The following is a 17188-nucleotide window of genomic DNA, read 5'->3' as shown; positions in this document are numbered from 1 at the left end:
TTTTTTTTTATTATTATTTCTGTAACTATTTTGCACTTGAAATTCTATTTAAGTCGATTTTTAGTAAGCGCCATTCATGCTTCCTTAACCGGATAATAAATAAATTTACCCAACAATAACAATATTAATAAATCTCACTTACAGGAACATGATCACTCCCACTATCAAGGAGATCCTCTTCAAGACCATATTCTTCTTCATCCTTCAAATCAAACAGTCCTTCTATTTTAGCCGTTAATTTATTTTTATTTCTAGTTTGGTTCTCGTCGTTGTTGTGGTCTTTCATTCGTTGAATCCAAGATTGAGTTGTAATATCTTCTGATATCGCTTCTGTTGTTTCAGCCGCATTGCAGCAATTATCCTTACTAAGGAAAGATATTAAGAGGATTGGGAGTAGTATCCTTAACCAATTCTTCGAAGTCATTTTCTGTATAAACATAAAAAAAAAAAAGAATATTTATTCAACAAATCTTTAGTACATTATGACATTATGTATGAAAAGGGTTGTCCAAAGGGAGTGGGCTAGAGGGTTGTACCCCCCTTGCCTAAATTATCCAAATTTTCAAAAAAATTAGTCCTTTAAATTTTTTTTATGAAAAAATGTAATTTTCTGTGATTACCTATGGATTTTTTAATATTGCTTCCAAAAAAAATATATTAAAACTGTGGATTTTAGAATTTTTTTTGCAAAAAAAATAATCTTTTATCAGAAGCTTTGGAGTTTTGATCTTTTTTTTCAAAGATGTAATTTTTTGTGAATAGCTATGGATTAAAAAAATAAAAATCCAAAAAATATATATATAATCCTACGGACGCCCTTGATTAATATTCACAAATGATAAAAAACTTTAATTTTTTACCTGACCTTAGTCGTTCAAAAGAAGAATCATTGGCCATGACCAATATGTTTATATGCAAATCTTTTTTCTTTTCTTTTTTTTACAAAAAAAAGTGCAGTTAGTGATATATCAATTATTGAAATTAGATATTATGTACATTGTAATGATATTAAAAATTGTCTAATATTTCGTATACATATGTTTAAAATATAGAGATGTTATCTATACATTATATACTAGACTTTTAAAGGAAATAAAATAAAATAGTTCCTCAAAATGTACTTGGAAGTCTATTTCAGTTTTATGCTTAGATGGTTTTTTAATAAAAATTACAACCCTTTGTCGTCTAAATGAATAACATAAGAAAAACTGTTCTTTATATGTGCGTAACTACTTGTTATATAAATTGTTATTTGAGAGTAGTTTTTGTTCCACTGTTACCGGGTTGTCCATTGAAATCTGAAAACTTACTAATTCAATAATTAATTAAGGTTGAGTGATTGAAATAAATTAATATTTTGATATATTAAAGCATAATCAATGGAAACAAAAAATAAACCTAAGCTCTCTAGCGTACGTTCAAGTCGAGAAAATGACACTTGAACGTAACTTTTAGCAGTTGGGCATCTCCAAGACCACCTTCTACGCTGAAAACAAGTCCAAAAGGTTGGAAAGGAAGAATAACTCTGTCAAAAAAGTCAGAATGGACCCGGAGGAGCTCAGGCACACATCTATTTATAGTATTAATTTTGTTGAAATTCTACTGCTAATTAATAAATTATATCTTGTTGAATTTTAAAATTCAAAGTATTCATATTTTGATAGATCACTCGGTATAAGTATATATTAAGATCTAACGGTATCTCTTTGTTAAGTTGAAATTGTCTTATTTTTATTGAATAATATTTTATTTTGAATAATGACAGAGCAGAGGACAAAACGAAGAAGATTCTCATTCATCCTTAAAACTTTATTTTTGAGGGACAAATTCATCGATTGAAATGATCAATTCAATATTTTATTAAATATTTACTTTCAAACCCCTTCAAAAATATCTACTTTTATTTTCAGTAGTGAAACATTTTTTAGGGATTTCAAATATTATTCCAAAATGGAGGAGTTGATTAAATTAATACGTTGGGTTGATATGAAACTAAAACCACAAAGGTGCAACGTATCTAAAAATGCTTGAAGAACACTCAAATATCTAGGAGAGAGTCAGGATACTTGTTACGGAGGAGACATTTTACACTACCAATAACTTGAAAATGTAAAGTTATCTAAACACTCTGTTCTTATACAATTGAACGTTTTCTTGATTGTCAAATCAAAATAAAACTTGGGTTATCTAATGATTAAATGATATTTAAAAATGTCAAAATTATGACAGTTTAAAAAAATATTTTTTTGTAATTTGTAGCCTCACTCTTCCCTATATATTAGATGTAAATGTCTGTGCCTCTTGACGGCCAAACAAATTTATGGATTTTGCTGAATTTTTTTATGTAGATTCTTAAGGCTCAAGAGATGGTCTTGGTAAAAAATTGGCCTTTAAGGACATGACGGCCTTAAAATTGTATTTTTCCACAAAATAATTTTCGACTAACAATTGAATACTTTATGTACAAACAAAAATAAGAATCATTCTCTGTACTTGTTGGTATGTATCTTTGCAAACTTCTTTACAAGAAGATTATAAAGCTTAGAGAAGAGAGAATAATACAAAGGATTTCTGACAATAATATGAAAGATAGGCGAACGATAGTTTAACTTGATTCTTTTTTCTTCTCTAAACCAAAATGCAGTGAGAATTTTTATTAAATTTTACAGTCTTTATTTTTTGTTTTATGTTAAGCAGGAGAGTTCATAATTAATTTTAATTTCTTTATATTCCAGGCAACGCCGGGAAAACCTACTCTAGCAGTAATAAAAATTAATATACTCATATCTTTTACTATAAAACGCATATATATCTCCACAGTAAAAACCATCCCTCCGAAATTTGCTGTTATGAAAGACAAAAAAAAATAAAAAATTCAATGCTTCTGTAAACTACTTTAGGGGGTAACATGTACCCCTACTATCATAATTTTAAAAGGCAGCTTTCCCGAAATTTCCTTTTAGTATTATTCTCTTAAATTTTATTCTTTATTGCCTTCCCCCCCCCCTTCTCCTCCATATGAATTGTACTAATACGCCTACAATTAGGAATACTATAACTATAAGCTTTCATATAGTGAATAGATATTATAATTACATTTCGACTCAAAACATGACGCTGAATAGAGTATTGATAATTCATATGGATAAATCGAAATTAAAGTACATTCAACCTAATTATTTTTTATCTGATTATATCGAATCATTTGAATAAACACAACTTCTTTTTTTTTTTTTTTTTTCGGGGGTGAGAGAATTTGGTTTTCTGAATTTTTTAGAAAATAAAAACCATAAATTAAAATTTCCAAAAAATACATAAGCATTCACAAAAAATTTAAGTTTTTAAAAAAAGGAATTCAAAAATCCATAGTTATTCTCAAAAATGAAATTCTAAATAAATTTTTCAAAAAAAATTCAAAAATCCTTAGCTATTTATAGAAAATTAAATTTTTTGAAAAAAAAATTTGAAAAAGGAAATTGTTTTGGCAAAAAATTCAAACATGAAATTTCATCTATTATTTTTTTTCGCAAAAAACTTCAAAAATTCACAACTAACCACTAAAAATTTTAATTTTGTGGAAAATAACTTTATATGTGATTTTGGTTGCTGTGCCCGAATCACCTTTTTTAAGAAAATAAATCATTCATAAAATAATTTTTACACCTATTTTCGTGTAATATTCTTTCTTCCTCATCAAAAAAAGAATTATAGTAAAAAGAAAAAAACTTTTTATTTGGAGGGGTACTGCCCCCCCCCCTGCAGACAGCCCTGAATGAGGACTGAACTTAAATAAGCTTGTACTTCTTAGTGAGTACTACATGGTTGGTAAATACTCAGTCATTGATAAGATTATGAATTTAATGTATACATATATAATTATAAATAATTATGCTCTAAATAATAATTAACAGTTGGCAACAAGAAATATACAGAAGACTAGCTACCATATGTTTATTTTTTTTCAAATGTTTCTTTTCCTTTTTATCAATCGAGGTTGAGAGTGAATGAAAAACTTAGTCGTGAGTTTCGTATATCAATAATGATAAATAATGCATACAAATACATACTATTACATAATGGAATGGTGTCTTTGGTATTTGATCTACCCGTAAATACAATATACATACATATAGCGAACATGTATTGTACAGAGTATATCTTTTTATTTTCCAAAATGATTTCCTTTAGCTACTGCAATGGCTTCCCACCTGGGCCTAAAGGCGCTGCATCACTTCTCGATGAATGTCTAGTACATGCCTGCCCACTGTTGCTCGACGGAGGCCTATAGGTGATCCAAATTTCTATGAGGGTAGCATAGGTTATCTTCTCTTCTACGCCACAAATAATATAGTCGAGGTGGGAATAGTCCGGTTGAGTACGGTGGCCAAACCTACGTCTATGCTTTAACCAAATCAACAATTTCTAGCCTGTCTTGACCCGGTTGTCCTTGGTTGCTGCTGAATGAAGTAGCTGATGTCTTTGTACATAAAAAGCCTTCCCCAAATCATTCACATACCTCCTCAGAGTCCAATCACTGTCATTGATAGCCTTGACATACTGCCTCATCAACTTGGCCGGACTTCTGGTGAACACGGTGTCCACACCCTCTATGATCCCAATTGTTCGATATAAACCGCTGCCAGGGGACCTCTTAAGGTTCGTTCCCGAAGCAACCACGCTTTTAATCTTATACACAAGACTCTGAGTGCACCCTACAACCTTCATGATCTCCCCTATACTCACTTGGGTGTGCTGCAAATCAGACACCCTTTTCGTACTCCCCTCCTTGCTAACAACTGTAAATTTTTAAAAGTTTTTATTAACTGCAATAATCTTTAATTTTTATTATTTTAAAATATTCGCCCTAAAGTGATCCAGATTGATTTAAAGTCAAGTCAACGACTTTACCTTGCACACCATATATGAGTATATAATATTCATATATAAATAAGTTGATACTTGTGTAAATAAGAAACCCATAGGTACAAGAAAAAAGTAAGAACTAGAACATTTTCTTCATCTCATCTTCATTAATCATGCTGGATCCATCAATGTGAAGAAATAATGGTTTTCTTCGTCTATTTCTTTTTTCCCCCTTATCTTCCTTTCATTTTCTTGTTATCGTGTGGTGGTTTAGGCATAGTTATAAGCACATACATATAGCTTAAAAGAGATAGAACCCCTTGTTTTCATTGTGTTAAAACATTTTTCATAATATAATTACACAATCTCCTAACAAAAACGAATCATACACAATAGAGTTGAAGAGTTGTATAAGATATCTACGGGTATGCTACACAGATATCTTTCAAAGACATGAGCAAGAATTTCCCCCAGTAGATCCTCAATTCCATTCTGAGTTCAACAAGGACTTACACCTATAACTAGTGTTGTGTTGGTCCTTATTTCGGACCAAGGAACGCAGTTTAGTCACATTTCAATGAGGGTGCTTTTCTTTTTTTATTATTATTCCCTTATACAATAGAACAAATTAGATATAACTAATTAACAATATAATATACTCGTATTATAATGAAAAACATCATATTTGTTACAAGATATGTGCAATAATCTTAATACATATTTCATATATCTCGATAAATCATCGATATTTGTATGAAAAATTTCAAAGGCCAAAAGTTAAGGACCGGTCCACAGGACTTGAGGACTAGTTTTAATGATAGAAACGGTCCTAAGACTGGAATAAACAAGGACCAACACAACACTACTTATTAACCCGCCTAATCAATCCTCAGTCTTACTCTGAATCTTTCACTTTATATTCATACTTAGACGTTCTCTCTTCAAAGCTTTGGAAAATAAAAATAAAACTGTTACCTTTATATCTGGAAAATATCTGGTACGCATTCTAGGCCATAACAATAAACAGATCTGCATATTTACATAGATATTCTTGTTAAAATGATGTTTAGTGGTCCCTAGCACATGTAACCAAAATTGCGGTTTCGGACTTATTTAAGTTGAATTAATTAATTAAACAGTGTGCTCCAATTTGAGGACATAAAATACCCCAAAATACAAAAGTTGCTTGAAATATTTACTTATTCTTTTCATTTAAAAAAATATGACTTTGTCAGTACAAAATAGGACCATTTTTAAGTATGGTCATGGGTTTATTCAGATAAACAAAGGGGTCTGTAAAAAAAACAAACTTTTTTATTCCTAATAAAATAAAAAAATTGGTTCATTTAAAAAAAAATCTAAAACACTAGTGCTTTTTTTAAGGGTGCATAGTAAAAATAAAGTTTTAAATATGAATTTATCAAAAGGGTTCAGTAAAGTATCTACTTGCTACATTTCAGACTGATCAGTTAGCCCCTTTGTCAGTTTACCTCGGTAAACCAAACCTTGGTACATTCAAAAATAATTTTTATAAATAGATAAATAAGAATTAAGCTCGGGTGATTTTATTCTTTTGTTGAATTGAATATCGTTAAATAATCATGCTATGAATAAATTGTACTTATATTTAATATTTTGTGAATACAAGAATAACGTTGCTTTATATATGACTGATGATTGACAAAATTTACAACCATCGAAACGATTGCTTTGATATTCCTTTTATTTCTGCTTGAATTAACCAATGTATCCTTCTTCATTTTATGAAGCATAAGTGCCTACTTCAAAGGAAATGATAAAAAGAAATCTTTTTCCATGAACACACCTACGTTTCAGTGTAACTTAATTATGAGTTTATTATTACTTATGTATGTAGGTTTGTAGACTTATAACTATAATATAAATACTACTATGTACATATATGATAGACTGAAATGAAGAATAAAAAGGATATAAGCTACATTTCTAGCCACGGGATTAGTTTTTTTCTTTTTGTATTATAGATATAAATTGTATACTACACTTTATTCAAATATAATGTATATTTTAGTTGACAGTCGTCTTTTGAACTTTTTCTTCTTGCCTGCAAGCTTCGAAGATCTCTTGCACTTTATGTTCATGGTTTCTGAATCAAAAATGCTTGAAGAGAATAAGATATGTTAATTGTATTGATATTTTTGAACCGTTTTTTATTTTTAAACAGGTCTTTTTTGGTCTAACAAAAATATATTCTTCAAATCGAATCCTTTCTTTACGATTCGAAATAATAGTGTCTCATAATGTTTATCTTGATATCTTCAACTAAAGACTTGCTCATACCCATTTTCCACTCTTTGTTCTCAGTGTTACGCTCAAGTTCATTTTTATCACCATAATAGAAAGTGGGAATGTTCTTAGGGGCTTCTAAACTTTATTGCCCCTTCCTCTTGTGTCCCGTGTTCTTCTTCGTTATTGGAGGTGCCTTCATCCACTTTACCGATAAGATTGCATAGATCGGGTTTGAAACCTAAGGGATCTGAGAATTCAAAACTTCCTTGAGAAGAAACTTTGAGGATTTTTCTATTTTCTATTTGATTTTATCAAGGATTGGACGTGATTTTTTAAGGTAGACTCCAAGTTCAACAAGAAAGGATACAGAGAGTGAGTCTTGAAGAGTCTCGCCAAAGGACTTAAGAAGTGCAATGAGTTCAAAATTAATAATATAATCCAACAACAAAGGATTTCTAAGTTCTAAAATGTTCAATCACTGTTCAGGGATCGACTCACACACTATTTTAGCGATAGATGACATGATAAAGGATATTTTTTTAGTATTTAAGAGCTGGCCCTTGAGTAAGAAGAAGACCAAACCGTTGCTTGATCAACATCCTTTCACAGGAAAATTTGTTTTCTGGAGAGAAATGTGCTGGATGAGCAGAGAAGTTTGGATTTCCACAACACTTCCACAAAGTATAAACTCTCTTCTTGACGCTGTCTAAATAGTACATCAAATGCATAGTCCAAATTAAAATACCAACTCAAACTCGAGGAATCTAATTGACTTAACTCGCCTCCACGCTCTTAGAGGACGTAAAGTCGTCATAAGTAAGTGTTCAGAGTTCATTGGACTACCCAGTATATGTATGTAGTTTATACATACATATGTATTTGAGTACAGGCAAAACGTCACAAAATGTATATCTAAAGATGTAATTAGTTGTTCATTAAACTTTTTACCATTTCTTTAGTATGGATAAAATTTAATATGTCTTTGTTTCATTCTGTCCACAATGGCTTTGATTACAATGCTGTTATTTTTATATATATACCGGGTGTTCGATAAGTCATTGACCACTTTGATTGTGCTATAATTAACCATACGCAAGAGATCAGAATGAAGTTGTACAGGAAAATCTTAAAAATAGTTTCAAATACAGCCTCTAGTCGAGGTAAAAAGGCAGTACATACTTTGTGTATATAATTTTCTGGACATCTTCCTCCAAACCGAGGATTTGAGGTTGGTGATGTTATTTTGGTGGACTGTTCAGGCTTTGAACTCAATATGCCACCATATTGAAGAGTCCAAAGGATTCAAATCATGAGACTGGGGAGGGCAAAAATTATTTTAAAGAGAAATTCATATTTTATTGGTCTACTACTTCAAGGCTGACCCCTTAGGGTTCCTTCATGTTCAACAAGCTTTCTGACCTTGTACACTATATGATGGTTAACGTTCATACTCTTAACAATATCAAAGTAGCTATGGCTGGCGCAGACCAAATGTGGCAATATCTAACCTTTTTGCTTCTATTTTGATTAAAAATTAATAATAGGTGAAGTAAAAAGTTCTGAGTGTTTCGTCGCTATATTTTTACGATAAAAAAACATTGGTAGGATGATCCGATTTAGACGGTTCCAAACAGTTTTATTTCTAATCTTTAGTTTCTGGCCAATGGAATAAGTGCTCACATGACGGTCCAACTCGACAATTTCCATTATTTTATCGACATTTTTGACGTCCATATTACCAGAACGGAATATTTGGAATCACCACTTAGCTGATGCATTCGATACTATATCATGACCATAAACAGCACAAATTTTTATAGCCGCCTACTTCGCCTTTTCACCCTGGCCGTAGTGATACTGAAGAATGTATGAAAGTTTCTCTTGTTTTACTTCCATTTTGGAATGTTATAATACACAACTCCCTTCACAGGACACAAAACTGTAAAATAAACTTTTTTAAAGTGTATGCTTAACCTTTAAGCATACTTTCAGCTTTTTGATACAAATTGTAAGATATAGCTCACTAAAGACATCTAGCGTAAAATTATCAGAACTTTTTACTGAAGCTAATATATAACAATGGTACGCCACTTTTTCGTTAGCTCAGAAATCCAGCTTCAGTTGATATAAATTAAAAAATTTCATTGAAACTTAACAAAACCGTTAAAGTTGTTGTCATATAGGTGGTATTTATTAATGGGATGTACCTATAATGTTTTGACTTGCTCGTAACGTGAGACAACTTCTTTTACAAGCTATAATATATGAATAGTTAACATTGCATTTATGTATTTATATACATAGGCTTGTGTGTTTATGTATCAGCCATTACAAAGTTACCTTTAATGAACTCCACAGATCTTGCAATGATGAAATAGTGACCTACATATAAAAGGACCCTCACGTACTACATAAAACAAATTGCTTTTCGGTAAAATTTCTAATTCAAATTTTTTTTGTCTTTAAAAGTATCAATAAGACAAAGATGATTATTTTTTTAATCTCTTTTTTATGTATATGTATACTCCTAAAAAGTTTTCTACCACTTGGAAACCAACAACAGTCACCGCCTAGGGAATACAACAGTTAACATATTATTTTAAAAATATATAATCGTTGTTATACCCCACTGAGATGATGAAATATATAATTTCTATATGTATATTCTACGGAAATGACAGTGAGTAAGATAAACGAAGACTATATCAAGGTATGAGTTGGTACAAATAAAGATGAATAACACCTTGTGAAATGGATAAAATATTTTTATATTATAATTTAATTTTGCAGTGCATATTATATATGTATGTAATTTGACACTTATCCTTGATCAAAGTCAAAGCATGTGAATTTAGGCATTTAAAAGTTATGCGCTAATAATAAAATAATTACATGACAAAAGTACGAGTAGGTGGAAAAAGGTTACATGCAATTAATTATTTTTTGTATAATTTTTATACAATTTTTTTATTTGGTGTTCAACACCCATAAAAAGTGTATTATATTTTATTCGAATTATTTTTGTTTGTCATGATATAATTTGCTTTTGAGGTGAGGAAAATATAAATTTTAGGAATTGTAAGTTAGATAAGTATATACTGATACAGTCAGAGTTTTTCACTAGTTATTATTTACAAGTCACCAACGTAGGAGTCCAGTGTGTTGAAAATAATTCATAAGTGTGGCAACCTCTGAATTACTATTAAAAGGTTGCAATAATTGAATGTCAGCTTTCCACTGTCACTGTCTCAAATTTCGAGATAGAAAGAGAAAGTATGACGGGCGGGCAAACTGATCGAATATACCCATAAAATATAAACGTCTACGTTTATTCCATGAACTATTACCCCCCTGGCTCCGGTCTGAAGTTTCATTTTATTGATATTTAGATTCAACTTGAGGCCGAATCCCAAGCAATGACTTGAGTCCAGTTTGAAGTTACAGTTTAATAAGAAATTGATTCAACTTGAGTCCTAATCCCTAGCAATAACTTGTGGCACTTCAAGACTTTCAATGTTCGTAATTCAAACACTTAACTCATCCCAATTTAATTTCTACTCATAGTAGTTACTCATATGTTAAATGACTTTATTTGGTAAATTAGTTTGACAGATTGATTAATCATTCATTGAGCAGAGTTGAGAAATTATCCTTGCGACTTTTATGTCTCAGACACAATTTTGAATTGAAGTAAAAAGACTCAAAACTTGAATAGGACTTACAAAAACTTATGGTGGATCAGGTTGCTCTGATTTATTAGAATTAAAACCCTTGCCCATATTTAAAACACACATTTATTTTTATATTTTTGTAAATCTGTAACAATTGAAGATATAAGTTTTAGGTTATGATTTGGGAACTTTTTTAGAATTCAAAGTAACTAACTGACTGTTCTTGACGATTTTTACTATAAAACGAATGATTTTCTCTATATAACACCTTCACAATTAGATTTTTCATAAAACATCAAAGTTGCATTAGTACATTTTCTATGAGGCAATACGTTTGCAACACTGGAAAGTAATAATTAAGACATTAGCGCTTTTTCGCTTTAATGATCAACTGAATATTTAATATTTTTAACTGCATGCACAAGTTTATCGAGTCAAAAAAATGTGAAACTGCACATATATAGGGTTTCAAACTCAAATATAAAATATGACACGACACGTATGGTATTATAATACTTTTGGCTTTGTTTTCTGAGCCCTAAAACATAAATGGTTTTAGTCATAGATCTCATCAAGGGACAAAAATGAGTATAATAAGGTATTTTATATCCGTATTTTCATTATGCAATAGTGTGAGATCCGTCCTAAGACTGATTGCCTAATCAGTCTTTTTTTATCAGTCTGATATTTTTCACTCTTGTGGTCCTAGCTGTCTATATAGCTATTCATCCCTCATAGCTAAAATTGGATAATATAAAAACAAAAAAAATACTAAATGATAGTCAAAACGTGTAATAATAAGTTCTAGCCTAACGCCCCTTTACTTTAAACTTAAGGTATATTGTCCCTTTAAAGAAGTTATGTTGAACAGCTGGAAGGACATAGTTAGTAACTACGTCCTTTTAGCTATTGTAGTTACCATAACAGACCGATAAGGACCGGTTCTAGGATATAGAAATTATATAAGGGCTGGACTATAGGGACTACTGTATTTTTTTTTTTTTCCTTCTTCTTCTTTTTTTTTTTTTTTTTTTAGACCGATCCAACACTTGATAACCAAATATAAGGTATAGTACAAACTAAAAAGAAACCCATTATTTTTTCGTTAATTTCAATGTTTTATTTAGTAAATCAAGAATTATCCGATTAAAGTAAATATACACCGTTTTGATTTATAGCTTGTTGGTATTTTGCAGGTAATTTCATAATGCCTCTTTCATAGAAACCCTTGTTCCTATTGGCAAAAAACTGGGAGAATCGATTTGGACAAGATTCTATTGAAAGGCAAATTTTTCACCAATAAAATAATTCGACATGGAGAGGAACAGGGGGGTAATCACTTGGTGCCGCCAGGTCCAAACTATAAGGTAGCTGCATAAGGACCTCCAAACCAAGCTCCTGGAGCTTCCGGCGAGTCAATGTCCATTTGTGTGATCGGGCATACATATTATTATTGTATACAATACAATATTTTGTAAATCCACATTGAACATTTTTATCAGGGATTTATGGGAACGGATGGTAATCATCTTTTATTCATTGACATCTTCTTAGTCAATGAAAGAAAATTAAGACCCTCTTTGACACTATGTACATTCATTGCATCACGTAGTACGGTCATAATCATACCTCATGCAAGCTATCACTGATATATATCTTTTCTCAAATGACAAAATTGACCTCTAACGTTATTATCCTTCCTTTGATAAACATCTTCCTCTTTTTATTTTTAATTAATTGTACACATACGTTAATTAACATCTAAGACGATATCTTTGTAGGAAAATCCTAGACATGTGGGAGCAAGATACATTCATAAATGTCAATTCCTATAAAATCATCATCCTCAGTCAAGAAAATAAATTAAAGTTGCAAAAAATCAAAGGGAATCATGACCAATATTCGAAACGACAAAAAACTTATGAATATTAATTGTTCATGCAAACTAGTATTATATTAAAATTAGTAACAAATACTAAATGGAGAAAAGATGATTTTGTTTGACCTTGAAGTTGACACTGCATGGTGCATGAGTATTCCTTCATCCAAACAATATGTATTTAGTAGGGGGATAAGGACTTGTTATGTATATAGTACATAAATATTAGTGTTGGGTTTCGGTCTGGATATCCTAGATCGGACCCTTATATTTTTTGTTCGGCTGAATTGGCTCGGTCCAAAAAGAAGCTCGGTCTAGATCGGCCCAAAGAAAAAATTCGATCTACTTCGGTCCCAAAAAATAGGTCTAGACCGATTTTACAGATAAATTTTTTATAACATGCCATCATATGTTTTTTAAAGTACAATGACATTACACGAAGTTTAAACAGAGATAACTTGGAGAAATTTTGATCCCGCTGTCTCTTATCTTTTTCTAGAACTTATCGTGTACTTTTGAGATTTTTTTTGAAAAAAAAAAATGAGACATATGAGACAAAAAAAATCAGTGCATAAATTGAGACTGAAAGAAAATCGGTCTATAAATTGAGACCGGAAAAAAATCGGTCTATAAAGTAAGACCAAAAAATCGGTCCACTGTATGGACCGAAAAATTGGTCAAGAAAAAATCCCTTAAAACCGAACCGAAAAAAAACTCGGTGCTTGAGCAAGTCTCAACACTAATAAATATATAAATTTGTCCATAGTTCATTTAGTAAAAATGACTGTCAGGCTTCGAATAATAATATAATTATTGTCAAAGTAATTAAAGGCATGAGTAGAGAGATTAACAGCTCACAAATATGCATAACTTGTACAAATTACAATTTTGTACAAGTTATTACTTGTATAAGTAAAAATATGTCATGAATACTTTGGAATTAAAATTTTACAGCATTGGTGGTGAGGATAATTCAAAAATTGAATAGAACATAGACGGTTGATAAATAAACGATGTTGTACTTTTTAGTCTTTAAAGGTGAATAAAACTAAATATTCCAGGGGGTCTGTAGAATTAAATATATATAGTTATTTATTTATTTTTTGAGAGAGAGGGGGAAAGGGAAAAGAAAAAGAAGAAAAAAATTCAAAAAAAAAAATGTTTTCAAAAAAAAAATGTCAAAAATCTACAACTATTCTTAAAAAAATTCGATAATTAAATTTCTTAAAGTTAAATTTTACGATAACAAAAATTTTGTGATGGAGAGCTCATAACAAAAAATATATATAATATCTATTTAAAATGTAATCATATAATGACAAAAGCGTCTGAAGGGGTGGACTGGAGGGGCTGGAGTCCTCCCCCCAAAAAAAAAAAAAAAATATATAGCCAAAAAAATTGATTCTTCAAAAAAAAATTTAAACTTGAAATTTTATTTTTGATATTTTTTTGAAGCAGCTGCGCTTTTTTTGAATTTTTTTTCATAAAAAAATATATTATATTTGAGAATAACTATGGTGTTTGAAATTCTTTCCTAAAAAAAAATCTGAAAATTTTATTTTTTGTGAATGGCCGTGGATTTTTGTAATTTTTTTCCCAAAAATGGGATTTTTGAAAATTTCATTTTTTTTTAATAGATATGGATTTTTACCAAGCCCTCCTCAAAATATAATCCTGCGGACGCCCCTGAAGGAACTCCATGAAACTTCATTACATGCTTAAAGATTTTGTGGAAACACCTTTAGCTTATCAAATGTAAATAAGGCCTTCTAATGTATTCTATTAAAATAAGATAATTCTAGGATCGACAGTACAATTACTCTCGAATATACATATAATCTATAATTATGCTGTTGAATTAAAAAGTCATAAGGGGATGTTTGTATCAATTTATACTTGTACATTAAAAATTACTAATGTCATTGATTAAATTTTTAGTTCATCTGCTTTTAAAATTTGCAAATATTAACATATTAATGCATCTACTATTAGAAATATTTCTTACAAGAGAGACTTCATTATATAGCGTAAGAATATTTATAATTAAAATGCCCCTCAAAATATACACTAAAGTGTACCCCCCCCCAAGTTTATGAAAAAATTATTTTTTTTTCCGCGGAATAATTTGCTCAAATGACCTTTTTCAGAAAAAAAATCATTCAAAGAATTAACACCTGTTTTCCTATGAAATTAGAGCGATAATTTTTCCTAATCAAAAAAAAAAATGCTTCATTTGGAAGGAACTACAGCCCCTCCAGTCCACCACCCCCTGGTTGCATATCTTTTTTTCACAACCAAAGAAAATTAAAATAAAAAATTATGCTTTTTGAATTATCTCTCAAAGATATGGTTATCATCCTTTTGGTACATTCATATCCTTCCAAATAAACTAAAAAACTACTATTAATGTCACAAGAAGAGCTAAGCCATTCAGTGCATACTTTTGGAAATTTCAAATAATCAATCAACCACAGTTTAAATCAATTCCTGCCCAAATAGTGGCCTTAAAATGAGAGTTTTAACTTATTAATCCTTTTTTTGAAATTTCCAACATGAACTTAAAGCCTTGTTTGCAATTTTGTACAAAGGGATTTTTTTTTTTTTTATATTGTATCCCTATCTAAACAACTTACATGTTATTAAATCGTTCCCAAAAGATGCATATTATTTTGAACTTTGCAACAAAAAAAAAAAAAAAAAAAGATCCATATCACTTCTACAAGTTTAATACTATACCAAAAATTGAATTTCGTGCATTCTACCACCATTTTCCTCTACTATTAAGTAGAATCAGATATTAAGCACTTTGTTTTATACATAAAATATGCATTTGTGATGTCATTATCCCAATCACTGAATGATTTGAAGATAGAATAGTGGGTTGAATATGAGTTTAAAATGTAGTTTGAGAAATGGGAACAATTATTTGAAATAATGTCTTTCATATATAAAGTAAAATCAAAATTTAAAATAGTATATTAATATATACAACAATCTTCTGAACAGTCCGAGTAATTGGCTTTGCATACTGTTCAAGAATTTCAGTCCTGCGAATTAAGATTTGATTATTTACACATGATGCATTCAAAATGGAGAATTATGCTATAGCGAAAGCGAACTAAACTAAGTATTGATGTTCATACTTTATCAATTGCATTGGAAGAATAGATATTTATATCATCTGCATTCAAGGAGCATAATTATGTACATGCATGTATTTAGTCTAGTCTAATAATTTTCAATCCTTAAATCCAATAAGTCATCTATAAATATGTATACATAGAAACTACATTTTACTCGATAATATAAAAACCATCAAAAATGAAACAAAAAGAATCCTTTACAAACACATTCATACTCATTTCTAAAAAAATAAACATTAAATGATTGATTACCTTTTGATGCACAAATCCGGATGATTTAAGAAGAGTTTCTTTAACAGCAACGGAGAAGGATTTATATGTATGTACTCGTATATATATATATATAAATAAAAGTTGAACAAGTCACAAAATGTATGGAACCGATCCAAGTGAGATTCAAAATCACAATGGATTCAAATCTGTCAAGTCAAATGGTATATACATACAAATATTTACGTTATTTAAATATATAATTACAATGTATTAACATTGTCATGCATACGGTTTATATTTCGCGCGCTATTCCATTACACAGCCATGATGGATGAAAGGATTTTCCACATGTGCATTTATCACTATTTCAGTAGGTATGTACAAGTACAATAATATATAAGATGTACTTCAAGAAAAGGAGGGTTTTGAATGTTGATATATTATTTATTTTATAAAATAACATCAAAGTATTAGAAAATTAGACCCGTTTGTTTTGCAACTATTTTCGAATTTCGATTAGGGGTAGTTGCGGAAAATTTGTCAATTGGTATGAAAATTACCTATGTAAAATGTCATTGCCCTACGAGGTCATCTTTAAGTAGCCCAACTAGATCTAAGTTTGAAAGGAGACAAAAGCTGACTACTTTGTCAAGTAATATTAAAATAAAGTATTCAACCTTATTTTACATTAATAATTGATGAATAATTAATTACATTAAAGTACGTAAAGTTTTTTTTCCAAAGCAACCTCATGGGGGAAAAGAGGAATAACATAAGAAAATTTTGAACTTTTCTTTCAGAAAATGTAGGGAAAGGATGCAAGTTTTACAAGGATCCTCAAATCTACCTAACTTTTTTTTTGTTGCATAAGACTAAAATAATTTTTAGCTTAGAAAAAGGTATATCAAAATGATGTCATACGAAATGACTAAAAATGTCTTCTTAGTTTCTGTGTTTACTAAGTAAAGATTATTTGCCTTTTTTCATAACTTGATTCAGATGTGCTACCTAAAGATGCCCTTTTACGACAATGCAATTTTTGTATAGATTATTTTCTTAAAATATCACAACTTTTCCACAACTAGCCGTAATTCGAAAAAAGTTGTAAAACAAACTGCCCTCCGAAAAACTTTATATAATTATAAAGTTTC

General features: G+C 30.1%; 1 protein-coding gene and 1 pseudogene across 2 annotated transcripts in view; both read right to left on the bottom strand.

Moving 5' to 3' along the window:
* LOC121120597 (uncharacterized) overlaps nucleotides 1–16208 on the bottom strand; it is a 33602-nt gene extending 17394 nt beyond the window's left edge. The window contains exons 1-2 of one of the 2 annotated variants that reach the window (XM_040715472.2): nucleotides 16077–16208; nucleotides 143–427 (exon numbers count right to left, since the gene is read on the bottom strand). In XM_040715472.2, the coding sequence (XP_040571406.1) occupies nucleotides 143–424 (282 nt within the window). In that variant the 5' untranslated portion in view covers nucleotides 425–427; nucleotides 16077–16208. The remainder of the gene's footprint in view (nucleotides 1–142; nucleotides 428–16076) is intronic. The other variant, XM_040715473.2, reaches the window with a different exon arrangement.
* LOC121120100 (neuroguidin-like) lies at nucleotides 6888–7603 on the bottom strand (annotated as a pseudogene).
* Nucleotides 16209–17188: the final 980 nt, after the last annotated feature.

The sequence above is a fragment of the Lepeophtheirus salmonis genome, chromosome 6 (genome assembly GCF_016086655.4).
Source record: "Lepeophtheirus salmonis chromosome 6, UVic_Lsal_1.4, whole genome shotgun sequence".
Taxonomy (NCBI): Eukaryota; Metazoa; Arthropoda; class Copepoda; order Siphonostomatoida; family Caligidae; genus Lepeophtheirus; species Lepeophtheirus salmonis.
This window is presented reverse-complemented; position numbering and strand designations above follow the sequence as displayed.